The 19,898-nt window shown below is 40.6% G+C and overlaps 1 protein-coding gene across 1 annotated transcript; it reads right to left on the minus strand.

Annotated features, from left to right (window-relative positions):
* Positions 1-4,979: 4,979 nt before the first annotated feature.
* On the minus strand, positions 4,980-7,567 carry LOC127362816 (olfactory receptor 52E2). Its single transcript, XM_051399061.1, has one exon. It carries the CDS (start codon positions 6,024-6,026, stop codon positions 5,094-5,096), a length of 933 nt encoding a protein of 310 aa, XP_051255021.1. The 5' UTR covers positions 6,027-7,567; the 3' UTR covers positions 4,980-5,093.
* Between the last annotated feature and the right edge of the window lie 12,331 nt (positions 7,568-19,898).

Here is a 19,898-nt window from a genome sequence, read left to right on the forward strand (position 1 = left end):
ATAATATGTATAATCTTCTATTGTTTATTCATTACTTATTTTAATGTAGGAGGAAACCCACTCCAACACAGCGAGCCCTCCGTACTCCAAAAAGAGCAGGTCTACACGAACTCCTTATAACATTATTTACAACAGTTCCCACCATGAGCAAGACCTCAGAGACAGTGGCAAGGAAAACCAAAAACAGAAACCTTATAACAAAATATCTTACTTGACAAAATAAATGAGATAGATACAAACAAACAAACAACAAAGATAAAATATAAGTAATCATAAAATAGTTACAATATGAAAATAAAGAAATTAAAACACCAAGAATTAAAAGTCAGCCATCATGAAAGTATTTCCAGTGAAAATGTGTTTTGTAAGATTTAAAGCAGGAAATGTCACTTAACGTCTGCTGCACCTAAATTATTTAAAGAAATAAAAACAAGAGGAGTTCAACATAAAAATCTAATAAAAATTAAAACTAACTCCTCAGTAGCACAAAATAAGAGAATGAAATGTGGACTGTTAAATATCAGGTCTCTGTCCTCTAAAGCTGTTTTAGTGAATGAATTAATATCAGATTATGATATTGATTTACTTTGTCTTACTGAGACCTGGTTGTCCCACGAGGAGTATGTTAGCCTAAATGAATCCACCCCCCCAGTCATATTAATACTCACATTCCTCGAGGCACAGGCCGAGGAGGTGGAGTAGCAGCCATATATGATTCGAGCGTTTTAATGGACCCTAAACCTAAACTAAATTATAATTCATTTGAAAGCCTTGTTCTAAGTCTTTCTCACCCAAAATGGAAAACACTGCAGCCAGTTCTATTTGTTATAGTGTACCGCGCTCCTGGACCGTACTCTGATTTTATATCTGAATTCTCAGAGTTTGAATCAAGTTTAGTCCTTAAATCAGATAAAGTAATTATTGTAGGTGATTTTAATATTCATGTGGATGTTGACAATGACAGCCTTAGTAACGCATTTATATCATTAATAGACTCAATTGGCTTCTGTCAGAGTGTAAATAAACCAACTCATTGTTTTAATCACACTCTTGACCTTGTTTTATCATATGGCATTGATATTGAACATTTAATAGTCTTCCCACATATTCCTTTCCTATCTGACCATTATTTAATAACTTTTGAATTTCTATTATTAGATTATAAGCCATTAGGCAAAACTTTCTACAGCAGATGTCTATCTGACAGTGCTGTAGCTAAATTTAAGGAGGAGATTCCTTCAGTGTTTAATTCAATGCCATGTCTGAATTTAACAGAGTCCTATAACGACTTTAGTCCCTCTGAAATTGATAATCTTGACGATAGTGCTACAGGCTCACTACGATCAACATTAGACTCTATCGCTCCTATAAAAAGGAAATTATTAAAACATAGGAGACTAGCACCGTGGTACAACCACCAAACCCGCCAATTAAAACAAATAGCCAGGAAATCTGAAAGGAAATAGCGCTCTTCCAAATTATCAGAATATCGCTCAATTTGGCAAGATAATCTTAAAACTTATAGAAAGGCCCTCCGTAATGCCAGAGGAGCCTATTACTCAGCACTAATAGAAGAAAATAAGAATAACCTTAGGTTCCTCTTCAGCACTGTAGCCAGGCTGACAGAGAGTCACAGCTCTATTGAGCCACATATCCCCATAAACTTAAGTAGCAATGACTTCATGAGCTTCTTCTATAATAAAATTATTACTATTAGAGAGAAAATTATTCACCAACTGCCATCAACAGTTATCAGTGGCTCTCAGGGACTTTTGTCAATGTAAACTCAGATATATATTTAGACTGTTTTTCTGCCATCGATCTTCATCAGTTAACTTCAATCATTTCTACATCGAAGCCATCAACCTGTCTGTTAGACCCGATCCCAACTAGGCTGCTTAAAGAAGTTGTTCCCTTAATTGGCACTTCTTTACTGGATATGATTAATCTTTCTTTATTATCAGGATATGTACCACAGTCCTTTAAAGTAGCTGTAATTAAACCCCTTCTTAAAAAGCCCACTCTTGACCCAGGGGTTTTAGCCAACTATAGACCGATTTCTAACCTCCCCTTCCTCTCTAAGATTCTGGAGAAAGTAGTCGCCAAAGAGTTGTGTGACTTTCTACATAACAATAGTTTATTTGAGGATTTTCAGTCAGGATTTAGAGTTCATCACAGCACAGAGACAGCTCTGGTTAAAGTTAATAATGACCTTCTGACTGCTTCTGACAATGGACTTGTCTCTGTACTTGTATTATTAGATCTTAGTGCTGCATTTGACACCATTGACCATAATATTCTTTTACAGAGACTTGAGCATCAAATTGGCATTAAAGGAACCGCACTAAGCTGGTTTAAGTCATATTTATCAGATCGCTCGCAGTTTGTACATGTTAACGATGAATCTTCAATAAATACTACAGTTAGTCATGGAGTTCCACAAGGTTCTGTACTTGGACCAATACTATTTACTTTATATATGCTCCCTTTAGGCAACATTATTAGGAATCACTCTATTAGGAATCACTCCATTAACTTTCACTGTTATGCAGATGATACACAGTTATATCTATCAATCAAGCCCGATGAAATTAATCAATTACATCTAAATTACAAACATGTCTTAAGGACATAAAATCCTGGATGACCTGCAATTTTCTGATGTTAAACTCAGAAAAAAGCGAAATTCTTGTTCTTGGCCCCAGAAATCTTAGAGGCTCACTGTCTAAAGATATAGTTACTCTAGATGGCATTAACTTGGCCTCTACCACCACTGTCAGGAATCTTGGAGTTATCTTTGATCAGGATTTGTCATTTAACTCCCACATAAAGCAGCTCTTGTGCTTTCTCATCTCGCAGGTTCTTGTCGATCCTGGTGGAGCCTCCTGCCATGGTCCTGCTAGATTGCCATTGCCAATACTGTTGTTGCTGTGCACCTGTCTGTCTGTCTGTCTGTCTGTCTGTCTGTCTGTCTCTCTCTCTCTCTCTCTCTCGCTCTCTCTCTCTCTCTCACCCCAACTGGTCGAGACAGACGACCACCCACCTAGAGCCGAAGGATCTGTCCTAGGTTTCTGCCTTTTAACAGGCAGTTTTTCCTTGCCCTTGTCGCCAAGTGCTTGCTCATGTTGGGTCTCGGTAATTAATGTTTTAAAGAGTTCGGTCTAGACCTGCTCTATTTGAAAAGTGTCCTGAGATAACTTCTGTTATGAATTGACGCTATACAAATAAAATTGAATTGAATTGAACTGAATTAAAATGTTCACAGGTACGAAAACATTCAGTATTTATTAGTGATGTACAGATTAATTAATTAACCTACGACATTCACTTTCAGTATGACAGGTTGGGATTACAGGTAGGGTTACAGGTAGAGTTACAGGTAGGGTTACAGGTAGAGTTACAGGTAGGGTTCTTTCATTCAAAGGACATTTTTTCCTCTGCAGGTTATTTGACAAACATGTATTGATTGATGTTTGGTGGACAGCGAGTGGGCAGTGGAGACTGATTTCATCATGTAGGGTTACATCATGTTGACTGTATCCGCTCTCAGTAATGAGCCCCGGCGGAGCTCCTCTCTTCATCAACAGCAGCTATTTCCATCTGTAACACAACATAAAGAGGCATCTGTGTGGACACTTGGACACTCTGGAGGCTCTAACCAGCTTCACTAACAGGCTAATTAGCACACAGATGTTTGCTTTGAGTGTTGATGCTCCTGTGCAGTTGCTTTTCTCTGGGGACTTTTGTCTGCACACTGTGTCCATTACATGTAAAGTTAGATTTGACTTTGGCCCAATGACCTTGTTTCACTCACAGGAAGCTCAGTAATCTGGCAGTTTGTTGGTTTAACTCAGTGGTTCCCAACCTGGGGGTCGCCACCCCTTCTAGGGGTCGCCAAGGCTTAAAGACCTTTTTGATTTTAAGTGTTATAAATGTACGGAATAGGCCTATATGTTTGCATTTCAAGAGAACCAGTGTTTCCCTGTAATGACTATGGCGGCCTGCCACAGTCTCATTTGTCCCACCACAGTCTCTGTAATAATGAATCGAAAATAGTTCATCATTGTTTTAATATGTTACGTGATTAACATGAAGCCTCCTCCTGCACAGTCTGCTCACATACCAATATGTACAAACCTGAAATCTCATAGCATCTCCCTCACACCTTACTTCACCAACTTTTGTGTTTGTTGTTTGTTGTTGTTACCCCAGTTGCTGTCATTGTTTGTGTTGCTGTCTTAATGATAATCAACATGAAGCAAGATGAGCTCCCTGATAAAAACCATGTTCTGCCTAATAAACATACATATATACACACATACCGTTATTGTGTTCACTGTTGGGGTTCATTGTTCAGTTCAGCTGTCCTCTGCTGTTATTGTAGAGGTTCTTTAAATCATCTTGTGATCCTTCAGATTTATTTTACGTTGGAAATCACTGATTAGTTGACTGACTTAAGATTAATAGACTAATAATTACTAATGAGTCATGTGTGAATCAAGGCGTTTCTCTTCTTCTACCCATAATGAAGCAACATCTATAATATCCATTCATTTATCATTGACTGGAAACCCTAAAATAGTGTGTTAGTCTACAGCTGATGACCTTTATACCTTTTAATGCAAGGACACTTTTTCTTCTGGGAGAATCTGCAGTAGAGTGGTTGCTTTCCTCTCAATATGTTTTTCCCTTTTGCATTGTTGGTTTGGTTCATTGTTTTTTCTCCCTTTAAAGTTGGACATTTTCCAGTTTAAGTTCCATTGCAGGTTGTTTTCAGTTTTCAGTTTTATTTCTTTTCTTCATTTTAATCCCTGAATAAATTCAGTAAACTCAGTAATCTCTCTTTTAGTTAAACAGTTTCTCTTGATTTTAAGCTCAGCTTTCTTTCCAAATGACATTATTCATATTCACCATAGTTACTTGAACCTCTGCCCTGTTGCAGTGTTGCAGAACAAAACTCACAGCATTGACAATAACAATCATCAGTTAGTGTATTTTATTGTCAGTTCAGAGAAAGTAACATTGAAACAAAGACACAACCCACAGATCAACACGCTGCTATGTGCTCTTTTTATAAAAATCTGCATCTAAACTCACAGTTGTAGAATTCTATGTTTAATAACTTTGTTTATACTTTGCTGAATCTCTTGCATTTTAATACCATAAATTATGGGATGCAGCAGAGGAGGGAGCACAAAAAAATTCATACATGTTAGAATATTCACAGCTTTTGGAACTTCTTGACTCAAACGATTGTAAATGACACCAAAGAAGGACGCCACAGAGAAATTAATGAAAGTCATTAAGTGAGGGCTGCACGTCTGCAATGCTTTACTCTGAGACTCCTTTGAGGTTTTTAGGATCACTGTAAAAATGTGAACATATGACAGAATGACTAGTAAACAGGGGAAAACAATCACACAGATGGCGCAGCACAGACCGTACACACTGATCAGAGTTGTCTTTTTACAGGAGAGGTTTGCAATGACCAAACTGTCACACATAAGTTTATCTACTGTGTGTCTGCACAGTTTGAGTCTGGACGTCAGATAAACCTGGATGGCTGACGAAGAGCTCAGGATGAAATAAACCATCATCAGCATCAGTTTTACTTTAGCCGGCGTCATGATAGTGTGGTACAGCAGAGGTTTACAGATGGAAACGTACCGATCGTAGGCCATCAACGCTAAGATACAAAATATACAGCCACTGTACACATTGGTGAAAAACACTTGTGTTAAACATCCTTCAAGAGAAGTCTCCTGCCTGTTCATTATGAGGTGTTTGATAATGTTCGGACACACAGATGAACTTCCCATCACTCCGCTGAGAGACAGATTGACCAACAGAACGTACATCGGTCTGTGAAGGCGAGACTCAACACAAATAACCAGAACGAGGAAAAGGTTAATACACAAACCTGAAACGTAAAGGACAGAGATGCAAATGACAAGAGCAAAGTTATACAGACCAAGAGTGCTGTAGATCGTAAAGGTGATGGGGACTGTGGACACAGAGCTGTTCATAATGACACTTTAAAAAAGGCACATACATTAGACAGCAATCCTCTCAAATAACGCAGACTATTTTCTTTCACCTGTTCCCAACCTGCTCTAATTCTCACAGTTCAGGAAACAAAAGCAGCATATCAGTGTGATGCTCTTTCTTCCCCCTCCTCCTCATCTGAATGAGCTTGATGAGAAGTGTTTGCTTTTATAAAGCTCTGATATCCATCTGTCTTTTTCCTCCGGGCCCCTGACGTCAGAATATCCAGAGAAGGACAGTCACATGTACAGTAACAGTTTAGGCTGAAGACTTGATTTTGAATTAGTTTTTCATTTTCATTCATATTGTGCCTAATGAATTACTTATATTAAAGGAATACTATTTACCTCCATTAGGGCTGGCCCACTTAATGGTCGCCTAAACTGTTGGTCAGTGAGAAGGGTCTTAGTTGAGCCAGTTTTTATTAGTTGGACAGTCGCAGGAAAACAGATGAAAATTGACCATTGTGAGAGAAATGTGGTAAAACCTTTAGTTGTCAACATGGAACAGTGGTTGTAGATCTCACTGACAGATTTACATCTTTGGAGACCAACCAGAGATTATGAAATCAAAGGACGTTGAATACACTGGCTGGTGCAGCATTTCCTAAGTTTGGGAAGAATAAAACCCACACACACACCAGCACTATGGCCAAAACGTGTTGATTGTTTTTCTGCATGTTCAAAACATAAGAGCCAGCTGATGATATGATTCACCACACATACATCACACATACACCATGCACAATCTGACAGGCCTTCAATGTTTATTGTACAGTTTGTACATAAAACTTACACAGTCATTGTTGTAGCGTAGGGCCGGCTGTGCTGCTTTATGAATTAGTTTGAATGAGATTAGTTTCTGTTGAGCAGTTGGGACCTTACAGCCTCTGCCATCGGTGTATGAATGGGTCAATGTGACAATGTGTAAAGGTGCTATAAAAGTGCAGTCCATTTACCATCGTCTATCAACTCCTGAACAGAAATACTTTTTTATTCACCATTTCTTGATTCTCTCCATTAATGACATTTAAGCTAGGAAAACAAAACAATCAATGACTGAAATCAGTATTAGCTCTAACCAGAGACAGAGTGAGTATGAGACAACTCTGTTGTTGTTGGAATCAGTGCTATATTAAAGGCACCTATCTGCCTTACTAGTCTTAAAGGGACACTTCACCCATTTGCATTAAGCTTTGTATCATTAGAACCCCAGTCATATTTTTGAATGGTCGTGCATCATTCCCTCACTTTCCCTGAGAGGGGAGAAATAAGGATGTTAGTGTGTCACTTCCTGCTTCCAATGATGTAAAAATCATCATTTTGCGTCATTGGAAGCAGGAAGTCTCATATCTCTGTAGAAGGGGTGAGACTACAAACACTACTTCCTCATTTTTCTTTCACTCACGCTACAGACCTATTACAGATCAGTGGGTGGGACTTCACCTGCAGAAACTAAAAATATAACCGCCATCTTGTTTGGAAGCTGAGTGGAGGCGCTGTGGAGCCAGACGTTACGACTACGGTAATCAATCTAATATGGAAGAAATTTCGAAAGTATGATGGTCGAATCAGATGTTCGTGGCTACCTTTATGAGCCGCAACATAGCGAGCAGCGTCAGAGGCTTCTGCCACCGAGGCAGAGGACCTGCCTGTCGCGGACGAGGAGCCCGGACTGGCTCGAGCTGGGGCGGACTGCTGGTGCCTGTGCTCTCGCTGTGCGCCTACGGACACATGGACGTCTGACTGTAAAGTGTTTCTATTTTCTGTCTTATAACAATGTGGCATGTATGTACACAATTTGTTCAAGTATTATCACAAAGTTATTCCGGGTTAATACGTAACGTCAGCCAACTGAACTAACATTAGCTTCTTTACTGCACAAACAGCTTGCAGTTGCATTGCTAACTACTGTGGCACGCTCAACACAAAGACCATGCATCTCTAACTGTGTGCTCAATGTCTTGTAGACAATATCGCCTAACAGCCTTTCTGGAATGGGTCCTGCAAGGCGAGAGATTGGGTCGAGGCGTTGTTTTACCCGCTGATGTGGTGCAGGCTCTCCGACAGTATCCAGCTCCAGATGGCCAGTACTGCGGCACCGAGACGTTGAGGACGCTCAGGAGGAACTATAACTGTCATTGTTAACATATTTATTTTTGTTGTTGTTGATATATTTCTGTAAATAAATGGTTTACATTCACGTTGTTGTAGTCCTTGATAGTGTTAGTGGGAGCGGCTTGCGGAGCTGTGCATTGTGGGAGTTGTTGTCTTTAATACAAATGTGCCCTAAAGTCACTTTCTGTCTTTTCTCGGTATATGTTACATTTCGACTACATATATAACCCACTTTCAATAAATATTAATGTTTCCACGGGTGAAATGCTCCTTTAAATCAAAGTGCTTTTTACCCTGTCCTAGGTTTCTGCCTCTTAAAAGGACGTTTTTCCTTGCCGCTGTCTCCAAGGTCTTGCTCAAAGCCTTTTTAGTTTTTTGTTACCTCAGAATGAGCCACAATATAAAAAAAGTAGTCTTGTTGTGTGATTAGATTGGCTGCCTAATTGGAGTATCCTTCACTAAGTGCACAACTGTAAGCACAGCATGTACCTGTTTGAAAGAAAAGAAAAAACTAGATAGGAGAGCAGTTTACTAATTATAATAAAAATAATAGAAAAGCTTTCAATGCAGTATTGAGTTGACTGCAGGAGTAAGATAAGATGTTCCTTTATTGATCCGCCGTCGGAAAAATTTAAATACAGAACCAGCAGCATGACGGAATGTAGTGCAAAGAGTACAGAGTGTATAAGTACAATAATACGGAGCCCCTAAAGGGACATGGGAAAAAAAAAAAAAAAGAAACGTTTCTAGTGCGCACTAGATACTATCTTGTGAGCACTAGATAGGGATCTAGTGCACTAGATATGGATCCAGTGTTGTGGGGAATCAACACATGGCTCATTTGAATATTAAAATTAGCCATGTGTTGATAACCAATGAAATTACTTATTTTGACACACATTTTAAGCCAATAAGTATTAAACTAACAAGGTAATGTGTCAAAAGGCGGACCGTTTTTGTTATTTTCTCAAAAGGAGGACAAATGAGTGTCCGGCTGCAGGACAGGGCATTTAAAAGTGGACTGTAACAAAAAAGGTTACAGATTAATTTACATTTATTTTTTAGTTACAGACAAATTAGTTTAATACTCATTTGAATATTAAAATTAGCCATGTGTTGATTCGCCACAACACGGGATCCATATCTAGTGCGCACAAGATAGTACTAGATAGTATCTAGTGTGCACAAGATAGTATCTAGTGCTTACTAGAAACGTTTAATTTTCTTTTTTTCCCCCCATGTCCGTTTAGGGGCTCCGTACAATAAGGATCACAAAATAAGAATATTACAAAATATAATAGAAAATATATACCCTATATGCAATATGCAGTAAGATGGTGTGCAAAATATTTTGAGCAGCTTTTGACTAAAAAACTAAACTGTACTCGCGCAACTTAAAGATAAATAGTTTGTGCGTCGTAGGTTGAAGTTAAACCAGTCTTAGTCAGAGGGGTTTAGAGGTACTGGGTGCTATGGTGTTGTGGAGTCTGTAGTGGGAAAATGCTGATGTTTTTTGAACATATTTTTTAGAGGAAGCTTAAAGACTTTTGTTGGTTGTTCAATCTAAAGAAATAAAGTAAAATAAATAGCAAAAACAAAACTGCATAAAGAAATGTGCGTGAGTTCTTACCTATGAGAAAATAATGATTCACAATCAAAAAGAGATTGTAGCAGTGACTGAAAAGGGTTAGGCTGAAACCATAACCTAGTCTTACCCCTCCCACGTATATTAAAAAACATGAATACATCTGTTAGATGACAGACAATAGTAAGCACTCTAGATTCCTTTACTAAAAGTAAGACTTTTGCATATGATGCGGATTTTGGACATATTCAGTCCGTACATTTACAGGGTTGAAGAGCGGTTGGCATGTAAGCCAGTATAATGATAAAAAAATATGCAACATAATGGGTACACTGCTCATATCAAATCTGCTCTGCACAATTTCAAAGAAATAACCAAAAGAAAAGTTCAGCAGGGAAACAAGGTGAGGAGCCACAGCTCTATTGAGCCACATATCCCCATAAACTTAAGTAGCAATGACTTTATGAGCTTCTTTTATAATAAAATTATTACTATTAGAGAGAAAATTCATCACCAACTGCCATCAACAGTTCTCAGTGGCTCTCCAAGTTCAGGGACTTTAACTAATGTAAACTCAGATATATATTTAGACTGTTTTTCTGCTATCGATCTTCATCAGTTAACTTCAATAATTTCTAGATCGAAGCCATCAGCCTGTCTGTTGGACCCGATCCCAACTAGGCTGCTTAAAGAAGTCGTACCCTTAATTGGCACTTCTTTACTGGATATGATTAATCTTTCTTCATTATCAGGATATGTACCACAGTCCTTTAAAGTAGCTGTAATTAAACCCCTTCTTAAAAAGCCCACTCTTGACCCAGGGGTTTTAGCCAACTATAGACCAATCTCTAACCTCCCCTTCCTCTCTAAGATTCTGGAGAAAGTAGTCGCCAAAGAGTTGTGTGACTTTTTACATAACAATAGTTTATTTGAGGATTTGCAGTCAGGATTTAGAGTTCATCACAGCACAGAGACAGCTCTGGTTAAAGTTAATAATGACCTTTTGATTGCTTCAGACAATGGACTTGTCTCTTTACTTGTATTATTAGATCTTAGTGCTGCATTTGACACCATTGACCATGATATTCTTTTACAGAGACATTGGCATTAAAGGAACCGCACTAAGCTGGTTTAAGTCATATTTATCAGATTGTTCGCAGTCTGTACATGTTAACGATGAATCTTTAATAAATAGTACTGTTAGTCATGGAGTTCCACAAGGTTCTGTACTTGGACCAATACTATTTACTTTATATATGCTCCCTTTAGGCAACATTATTAGGAATCACTCCATTAACTTTCACTGTTATGCAGATGATACGCAGTTATATCTATCGATCAAGCCCGATGAAATTAATCAATTATCTAAATTACAAACATGTCTTAAGGATATAAAATCCTGGATGAGCTGCAATTTTCTGATGTTAAACTTAAAAAACGAAATTCTTGTACTTGGCTCCAAAAATCTTAGAGACTCACTGTCTAAAGATATAGTTACTCTACATGGCATTACCTTGGCCTCTAGCACCACTGTCAGGAATCTTGGAGTTATCTTTGATCAGGATTTTTCATTTAATTCCCACATGAAGCAGACCTCTAGGACTGCCTTCTTTCATTTACGTAATATTACAAAAATTAGATACATCCTATTCTCCTATCCTATTACCCCTCTTTAACACTACTTTCTCTGAATGCTGGGCTACTTGTGGTTCCTATAGTCTCTAAAAGTAGAACAGGAGCCAGAGCCTTCAGTTACCAAGCTCCTCTCCTGTGGAATCAGCTTCCAGTTGTGGTTCGGGAGGCAGACACCCTCACCACATTTAAGAGTAGGCTTAAGACATTCCTCTTTGATAAAGCTTATAGTTAGGGCTGGATCAGGTGAGTCCTGAACCATCCCTTAGTTTTGCTGCTATAGGCCTAGACTATCGGGGGATTTCCCATGGTGCACTGAGCTCCTCTCTTCCTCTCTCTTTCTGCACTCATTCATGTCCCATTAATGCATGTTACTAACTTCACTTCTTCCCCGGAGTTCTTGTGGTTTCTCGTCTCGCAGGTTCTTATCGATCCTGGTGGAGCCTCCTGCCATGGTCCTGCTAGATTGCCATGGCCAATACTGTTGTTGCTGTGCACCTGTCTGTCTGTCTGTCTGTCTGTCTGTCTGTCTGTCTCTCTCTCTCTCTCTCTCTCTCTCTCTCACCCCAACTGGTCGAGACAGACGACCACCCACCTAGAGCCGAAGGATCTGTCCTAGGTTTCGGCCTTTTAACAGGCAGTGTTTCCTTGCCCTTGTCTCCAAGGTCTTGCTCATGGTGGTACTGTTGGGTCTCTAAATAAGGTTATAAAGAGTTCAGTCTAGACCTGCTCTATTTGAAAAGTGTCCTGAGATAGCTTCTGTTATGAATTGGCGCTATACAAATAAAATTGAATTGAATTGAATTGAATTGAATTGAATTGAGTGCAGTTACTGACAGCTTTCTGTCTGGTCTGTTTAGTATTCCCATATATACAATCTATATAATGCAAAGCTACAACCTTACAAGACACAGTTTCCTTACATTAATCTCCTATCCTGCTGCAGTCATACTGAGCCCTCCCTAACTGAGCTGAAACTCTGCTTCTGCTTCTTTTAACCTTTTCAAGTCAGCTGAGGCCCCCAGAACCTGACCATTATCAAAGGAATTGCTAATTGTTGATGATTCCTGATTTCATGTAAAACAGCTAACTTTCTTTTGTGTATATATCAAATACATCTTGACAAATATCTTGACTAGGTGGGTGGTCGTCTGCCTCGACCAGTTGGGGTGTCAGCAGATAAATATTTTAAATGCATTAAGGGGAGCAGGAGCTCATGAATTTTGCATGGTCAAAATCCCTTCTCGTGGAGCCTGACATTAGCTTTGATAGATTGGTTGATGCGGGCAGATGGACAGCTGCGGTTGTAGCTGCGCCGATCTTAGATAGTTAAGGGATAGTGTTCGCGTTAGGCCACAGCTCAGCAGAGATCACACAGCTTAAGCAGAACCGGGATCTCGCCATGGGTTGCAACCAACGACGATGAACAAGGGAGCCAACGGATGGGTTGGAGCGATGATGCAGGGATTTCATTATAGAAGAGAAAGGACAAAATGTAGTGTTAGTCATAGCAATGAAATTTGAGTGCCTTGGTGAGATCTATCAGATTATGAGTGCTTCAAGAATATTGAGTACATGTGATGTGATCTTCTAAGTTTAAATCAGAGAAGGGAAGATTAGGCTGAGGATTAAGATGAGATCTGCATGCATATTCACCCCTGAGAAACCCGTAAAAGCCATTAACAGAACTTCTTCCGACATATCAATATAAATGAAAACACCTAATGCACCAGTGAATGTGTGAGGAGTCTTATCATTGCCTTGAGGATGCGCCATTTAAAGCCATTGAGGAGCAGCTGAATGTAAGGACTTCCCGGAAGACTCTGGGATGCTGGATCTTTACATCAAATGTGAAACTGAATCCCTGCTAGCATAGCTTTGATACTTGCATTTGAAGATGTTAGGATCAAGTCAAAACAATAAATGCACAAACTGTAAATTATTTCCACTACGGCCGCTCATAAAACACCATGATGTTTCTGGGACCATCTGCTGCCCCAAACGACAATTGGGTAGAGTTCATAAAGAGCCGTGAATTTAGAACTGTTTAAGGGACTGAATTTCTGTCATCTGCAAACCACTCATTATGAGAACCCCCCATAACCAACAGAGAAAAGTAAAAACTAGGGGGAATCTGCAGATTCCTTTTAATCATTTAAAAAGAAATGTTGGTCCATCATCACATAACAAAGACTGGAACCGCATATATGTGCAACAGCCTTAGTCTAATACGTGGTATCTTAAGATTTTAACAGATTTTAGCCAGACCCAGGAACGTGATATGGACGACCTTGGGGGAGAAAGCACATAGCAAAGTTAGAGAAATTGTTCTAAGGAGAAATGGGGCGGCAGACCAGATTTGATGGCTGTTCTGATGCGAGACAGCTTGTCTTGTTGCAGAGACGCTTGCATGAGCACACTATCAAGGGTTATGCGAAGAAATCCCAAACGCATAGAAGGGTCTACAGTTTCTCTTTGGAAAGCGGTACTCCTAACTCCTGGAAAAGCTTCGGACTGTAGAGATACTGCAGGCTGGCAGGGACGAGGATAAGTCAGCTACTAGAAAATCATCTAGAAGATGCAAGACGAAACGGAGTTTGCAAGTGTGTAGAGAATCCAGCAAACTGCTTCAGTCAAGAAGGGCTTCTGCGGCAACCGAAAGCCAGTTTAACAGAAACATACAATTAGAAAACCATCTACACTGAAAAAATGCCATGCCAAGGGTAAAGTGGTATGACTTTGAAGGCATCCAATGTCTGCTTTTCCCAGCTATACACAAACCTCTGGGTACTGCACATTCTACAAAGCATAGAGGGAAAACGGCTCTTGAGAAATTAAGCCATATATGTTCGGAATGGAAGATCACGAGGAGCTGAGAAAACAATGATAAGACGTTCTGTTTTTGTTGCTTGTGGAAACACCTACGAATATACTCTGAAGAAGGAGAAGGGCGATTTTAACAACGACCTAACATGTATCCTTAATAACCTCTTCAAAAAGAAGATCCTTTACTACTTCTTGCTCTGGAATAGACAACTGCAGATTTTTACAGACATTGGTCACTTTTGGGAGCTAGCATATGTAACAGAGTTAAAAATGCACTTTATCAATTCTTATTTCCAGTTTGTATTTGTCAATTTTATTTATCATTTAATGATTGTTGAGTATGTGTGAATTTCATCTTATTTTTTATCTTTATTTTAATTTACCGTTATTTTTATTAATGTTTCCTGTGGAAATTACTTTGCTTTGCGTCACCTTTTCTGTACATTCTAAGCTTCCTTAGCCCCGACTGACCCTCACAGTGCCGCCTTGCATGTTGAGGGTAAGTTGTGTGGAGAAATGCTGCTGTGCTGTTTTGACCATTACTATAAGTTTTGTAGGTGTTTTCAACTCACTGGGCGCCATTTGTAATGCAGCAGACCGCCCTGTGTCTTGTAAACAAAGTACCGCTTCAGAGACCGTAGCATCCATTTCTTAGTGTAAACTCTGTTATTTTGCCTGTTTAGGAACAGAGGTGCAGAAAAAGACCAGAAGGCAATTAATGTGCATTACTGTCTTCTGCAGGTATGGACTTTTCTTTGCTAAATGTGATAATTTAGTTGTCTCTGTTTAGTCGTTCTCATCCACGCACTGTTTTAATTTGCCCACCAGGGGTCACTGTTTTCCATTTTTTATATCGTGTCTCCTGGTTTTGAGGAGACTTGTTGTTTAAGGTTATATGTTTTCCTGTCAATTTAAAAAGCTCTTGGCTAGTAATGTGCACACTGAGCTGAGTATATACTGTAATGTTAAATTAATGTATTTGTATGTAATTTGAGAAAAAAAAGGAATGAAATCTGCACAGTGCCGCCTTGCATGTTGAGGGAACAGAGGTGCAGAAAAAGACCAGAAGGCAATTAATGTGCATTAATGTCTTCTGCAGGAGCAAATAAATGCTGGAAAACAAGTAACTGAGTTGTCTCCTTTCATGCCCTACCCACATCTGTTACACATAGACCTGCTATTGGAGGCTGATTTACAGAAATTAGCATGGATTTTAACTGCGGCTGAGATTTGCCAGTCCTTGCAGAGCACTTCTTGAACATAGGGAAGTTGTTAGATAATGTTTGTGATGATGCTAACAGCCATTTAGCCACTAAAATTAACTTTGTTTTAAACTAAAGCTGAGTTAACTGACATAATTTGTGTCAATTTTAATTTTTTTTCTTTATTACTTTTTATCAAACATCACTAAAACTGGAAAATGTAAAAAGCAACCGTGTCAAGTTGTTAACAGTAACCAACTATCGGCTATTTTAGATTCCAGCTAGTTAATCCTTATATTTTCATAATAAGAATATGTTTAAAATGCCTTAGTGGAACGAATAACCAGGAGAACCAGGCTGTTAATACTCAGGCCCTCAGGTCTTGTCTCAGCATCGAGACATAGCAGACTAGCGTTTTATAACCTGTAAAATGTCTGCCGATAGTGGCAAGACAACTATATACCCCATCTAGTTCTGACTGAATTCTGAATGTACATTGCAGCTTTGGCAGAGGACTTATGATACTCCTAAAAGAGAGCCACCATAGAGAGACAAGTACTGATATTACAGCCAAGGTATCAAGCTCCTCTCTACCTTGCACATAACTTAACATATGGAGTTTCTAAAGACGCCAAAAGCGACGCTGCGTTCTGACATCTGGATTACTATCTTCCAAAACTATGGAAAATCTCCACAATCCGCAAATCTTTTGTAAGCAGATCAGAACCACATTACATAATAATAATAATAATAATAATAATAATAAGAAGAAGAAGAATAACCACCACAATCATTATAATTATTATCTTAAATCACCATTACAATGACCATTACATCGCAATCATCATCATCATCATCACTACCATCAACAACGTCATTTTCATTTGTTATTTTATTTATTTGTTGTTTATTTCCTTCCCCATCTATTTCTCTATTACTTCCTTAAGCCTGTCAATATGTATTTGTTCATATGAATGTATTATTTTATTAATTGCTGAGCGAGAAACAGATTACCTGTTAGAATTTGACTGGGCCGAGAGGTAACTGAAGAGCTCTTCATGGTTAAGGCCGAATGGAACTGAGATGTAGCGAGCATACAGCTCTTCCAGGGTGCGGTGCACGGGCCCGCAGATGAGTCGTTTGCGGGTGAAGCGGCCTCGACTTCTTGGGGACTGGGACCAAGCAGGAGGTCTTCCACAGCAACGGGACTTTCTCCTGACTCAGGCTCAGGTTGTACAGATGTCCCAGTACAGGGGACAGCTGGCTGGCACAGGTCTTCAGGATCCTGGGTGAGATGCCATCAGGGCCTGCAGCCTTTCACTGATGCAGTCTTTACCTGGCCTGTAGTCACCGTTGGGCGGGGGTTGGTGCAGATGTCATCAGTGGAGGAGGACGAGGGGGTGGGGGGGCAGATGATGTCATCAGTGGAGGAGGAGGAGGGGGTGAGGGGGGTGGAAGGGGGGCAGATGGAGAGGTGTTGTACAGGAGAATGCTGGGGGGAGGGTCGAGCCATTTGGGACAGTGTGAGTGTGTGGGGGGCTGGGGTTGTCGGAGGGGTAGCAGCAGGTGAGCTAAACCTGTTGAAAAACTGGTTTTACTGATTGGCTCTATCCAGGCTCCCAGATGTCTGCCTGTCTTTCCCCTTCATCCCTGTGATGTGCTTCATGCCCGCCCACACATCCCTTACACTGTTCTGTTGGAGTTTGGCCTCCAGCTTTCTCCTGTAGTCCTTGCACGTCCTCAGCATCTCTCGGAGTTCGTGCTGCACTCTCCTCTGCTCCTCTCTGTCTCCCGACCTGAAAGCCTTCTTCTTCTTGCTCAGGAGTGCCTTCAGGTCACTGGTAATCCAGGCCTTGTTATTGGAGAAGCAGTGAACGGTCTGGGGTGGCATAGTGGTGTCCTTAATATAATCTGTAATGCAGTGTCATCTTATTGATGTCCTCCCCATGTGGCTCACAGAGTACATCCCAGTCTGTCGACTCGAAGCAGTCCTGCAGTGCCTCAGCGGTCTCCTGTGTCCACCTCCTCACTGTCCTGGTGTGCAAAGGCTGCCTTCTCACAAGAGGGACATACTTGGGAGTCATCATAACCAGGTTGTGGTCTGACCTGCCAAGGGGGGGAGGGCTGTGGCGTCAAATGCGTCCATGGCATTAGCATATAATAAATCCAATGTTTTATTGTCTCTGGTTGGGCAGTCAACATATTGATGGAAGTTATTTAAAGTGTTGTTCAGTGAGGCATTATTAAAATCACCTGTAATGACCATGAACGCATCCGGATGTTCAGTCTGCAGTTTAGCGGTGGTGGAGCTGATGACTTCACAGGCCACCACTGCATCAGCTGACGGGGGGATGTAGACAGCGATAACAATGGTGGACGTGAACTCCCTAGGCAAATAATACGGGCGCATTCCCACAGCCAGCATTTCAATGTCCGGGGTACAGAGACTTTCCTTCACACTGACATGTCCAGGATTGCACCACCTCTCACTCACATACAGTGCAAGCCCGCCACCCTTCTTCTTCCGACTTTTGGAACAGTCTCTGTCTCCACGTACCAAACTGTAACCGGGAACCTCAACGCTGCTGTCCGGGGTGTGCGAGTGCAGCCAAGTTTCACTGAAGCAAAATAAGCTACACTCGTGGTATTCCCTCTGGGTCTTCACCAGCGCTGAAAGTTGTCCATCTTATTCCCCAAAGACCTCACGTTTCCCATTATAATCGCTGGGACCGCTGGCTTGTGTCTTCTTCTTTTCTCCCTCCGTTTGGTTCCAGCCCTGCAACCCTGACGGTCTCCTCCGTAACTCCTGCGGGACCGCAGGTCTGTCTACGGGCAGCAGCACAGGCTTACCCAGCGCAATCAGCTGTTCACGCGTGTAAACAATGTCCCCACTACTACCGGCAGAGTTCTCTGTTACCAAAAGTAAAAAAAGTAACAGAAGAATTCGGAGAAAAGTAGCAAAACTTAGTCCAGCCATTGTCTCATGGTTATTCACGGATTGTGATTAATTCAAAAAACAAACAAAAAGACTGAACCAACAAATAAACAAAGTTAAAATAAAGCCGAAAGGTAGGATGACAGTCGCATTTACAATAATGGTCAGATAAATCAATAACTGAGAAAGCTTACAGCGCAGCAGGCAGCAGCAGCAGCAGCAGCAATATGGATGCAGGGCAACAGCGGCATTGACAGAGCAGAGGGAGTGCTGGGAAATTGTGCAATTTAAATAGCCTGCCAGATTGGAGGGGAGCGCTTGGTTAGTGATTATGGAATAAGGCATGTCATGTGTGTAATCAGCGCAGCTCGAGTTGCCTGAACTAGTAGAAGAACTTACAGAGAAAATCTGTCATTTTATTCAGGTAACGCTGCGTTTCACCGTCGCCTGTCGATGGCGTCATATCCCCTTTGTGCCTGCGTCAGTGTTGTGGTTGTCTGCCAGAAGCTGTCATACATTGACTGTTGATCCAGTCTGAAGCCACATTGTTACCATCCACTGTTTAGATCTTGGTGCTTTTTAACTCTAGATTTGAACCGGATGAAGGATTTTAGTCATCGGACGTCTGGATCTTAAGTTATCAGAGAAACAAGCTGAGCTAACGTTAGCAGCAGCTCGGCTCGCAGCCCCTCCGGGACGTCCTTTGTCTGTCCAACAGCGTGGGAGAAGCAGTGATTGTTAAGGTGGAACTGCTTTATTCAGTGTGTTTAAGGTGGAACTGCTTTATTCAGTGTGTTTAGTGGTTTTAATCAGCGGGTCTGTTTGTGTTGGAGAGGAGGAGACCTCTGTGGATCATTGGGCTCCCGGTAGAAACCTCCTGAACCATGAACACTGAAGGAATCCTAACCGGGAGAAGCTGACTGCAATGACGCCAATGGTGGTGAAGACAACAACTCCCATGATCCCATGCTGCTTCACCACCTCATCAGAACTCCTCTTTTCTTATTGATTTTATGAGACCACCTATTGACAGAAATTACATATTGATTAATTATGTCAAACTTAGCATTATTTATATTTTAAGGAGCAAGCAATAGGTTTTTGCTTCAAGTGCCACAGAATCAGCATGTGTACATGCGTTTAGGTGAAATTGTTTGGCCCAGTGGCTCAGCTATACCAAGGATGTGCCGACTGTGTTATGTGACAAAGTTACTTCAGTTCCCTGAAAGGGACAGGTGCATGCAGGTGATGTAAAAACAACTGGAAGTTACTTATTTTAATTTGACTGTTGATTTAATCTCTCACCAACACAGTCAGCAGCTGGAGCTGCAGCAGTGGCTGTGACACACAACTCTTGGAGCTGATTAAGATACTTTAAAAAACTTGTGAGCCTGAGCAATTTGTGTCAATCAAAATTCACAAATTTGAATTCAAATCTGTACACACAAAAATCAGAATCAGCTTTATTGGTACTGTAAGTTTGGTTATGTGAACAGAATGAGATATAAATTATTTCTATTTTAACTTCTCACATTTGTATGCATTTAACAGATACT

This window comes from Dicentrarchus labrax, unplaced genomic scaffold (assembly GCF_905237075.1).
Source record: "Dicentrarchus labrax unplaced genomic scaffold, dlabrax2021, whole genome shotgun sequence".
In the NCBI taxonomy this organism is placed as follows: Eukaryota; Metazoa; Chordata; class Actinopteri; family Moronidae; genus Dicentrarchus; species Dicentrarchus labrax.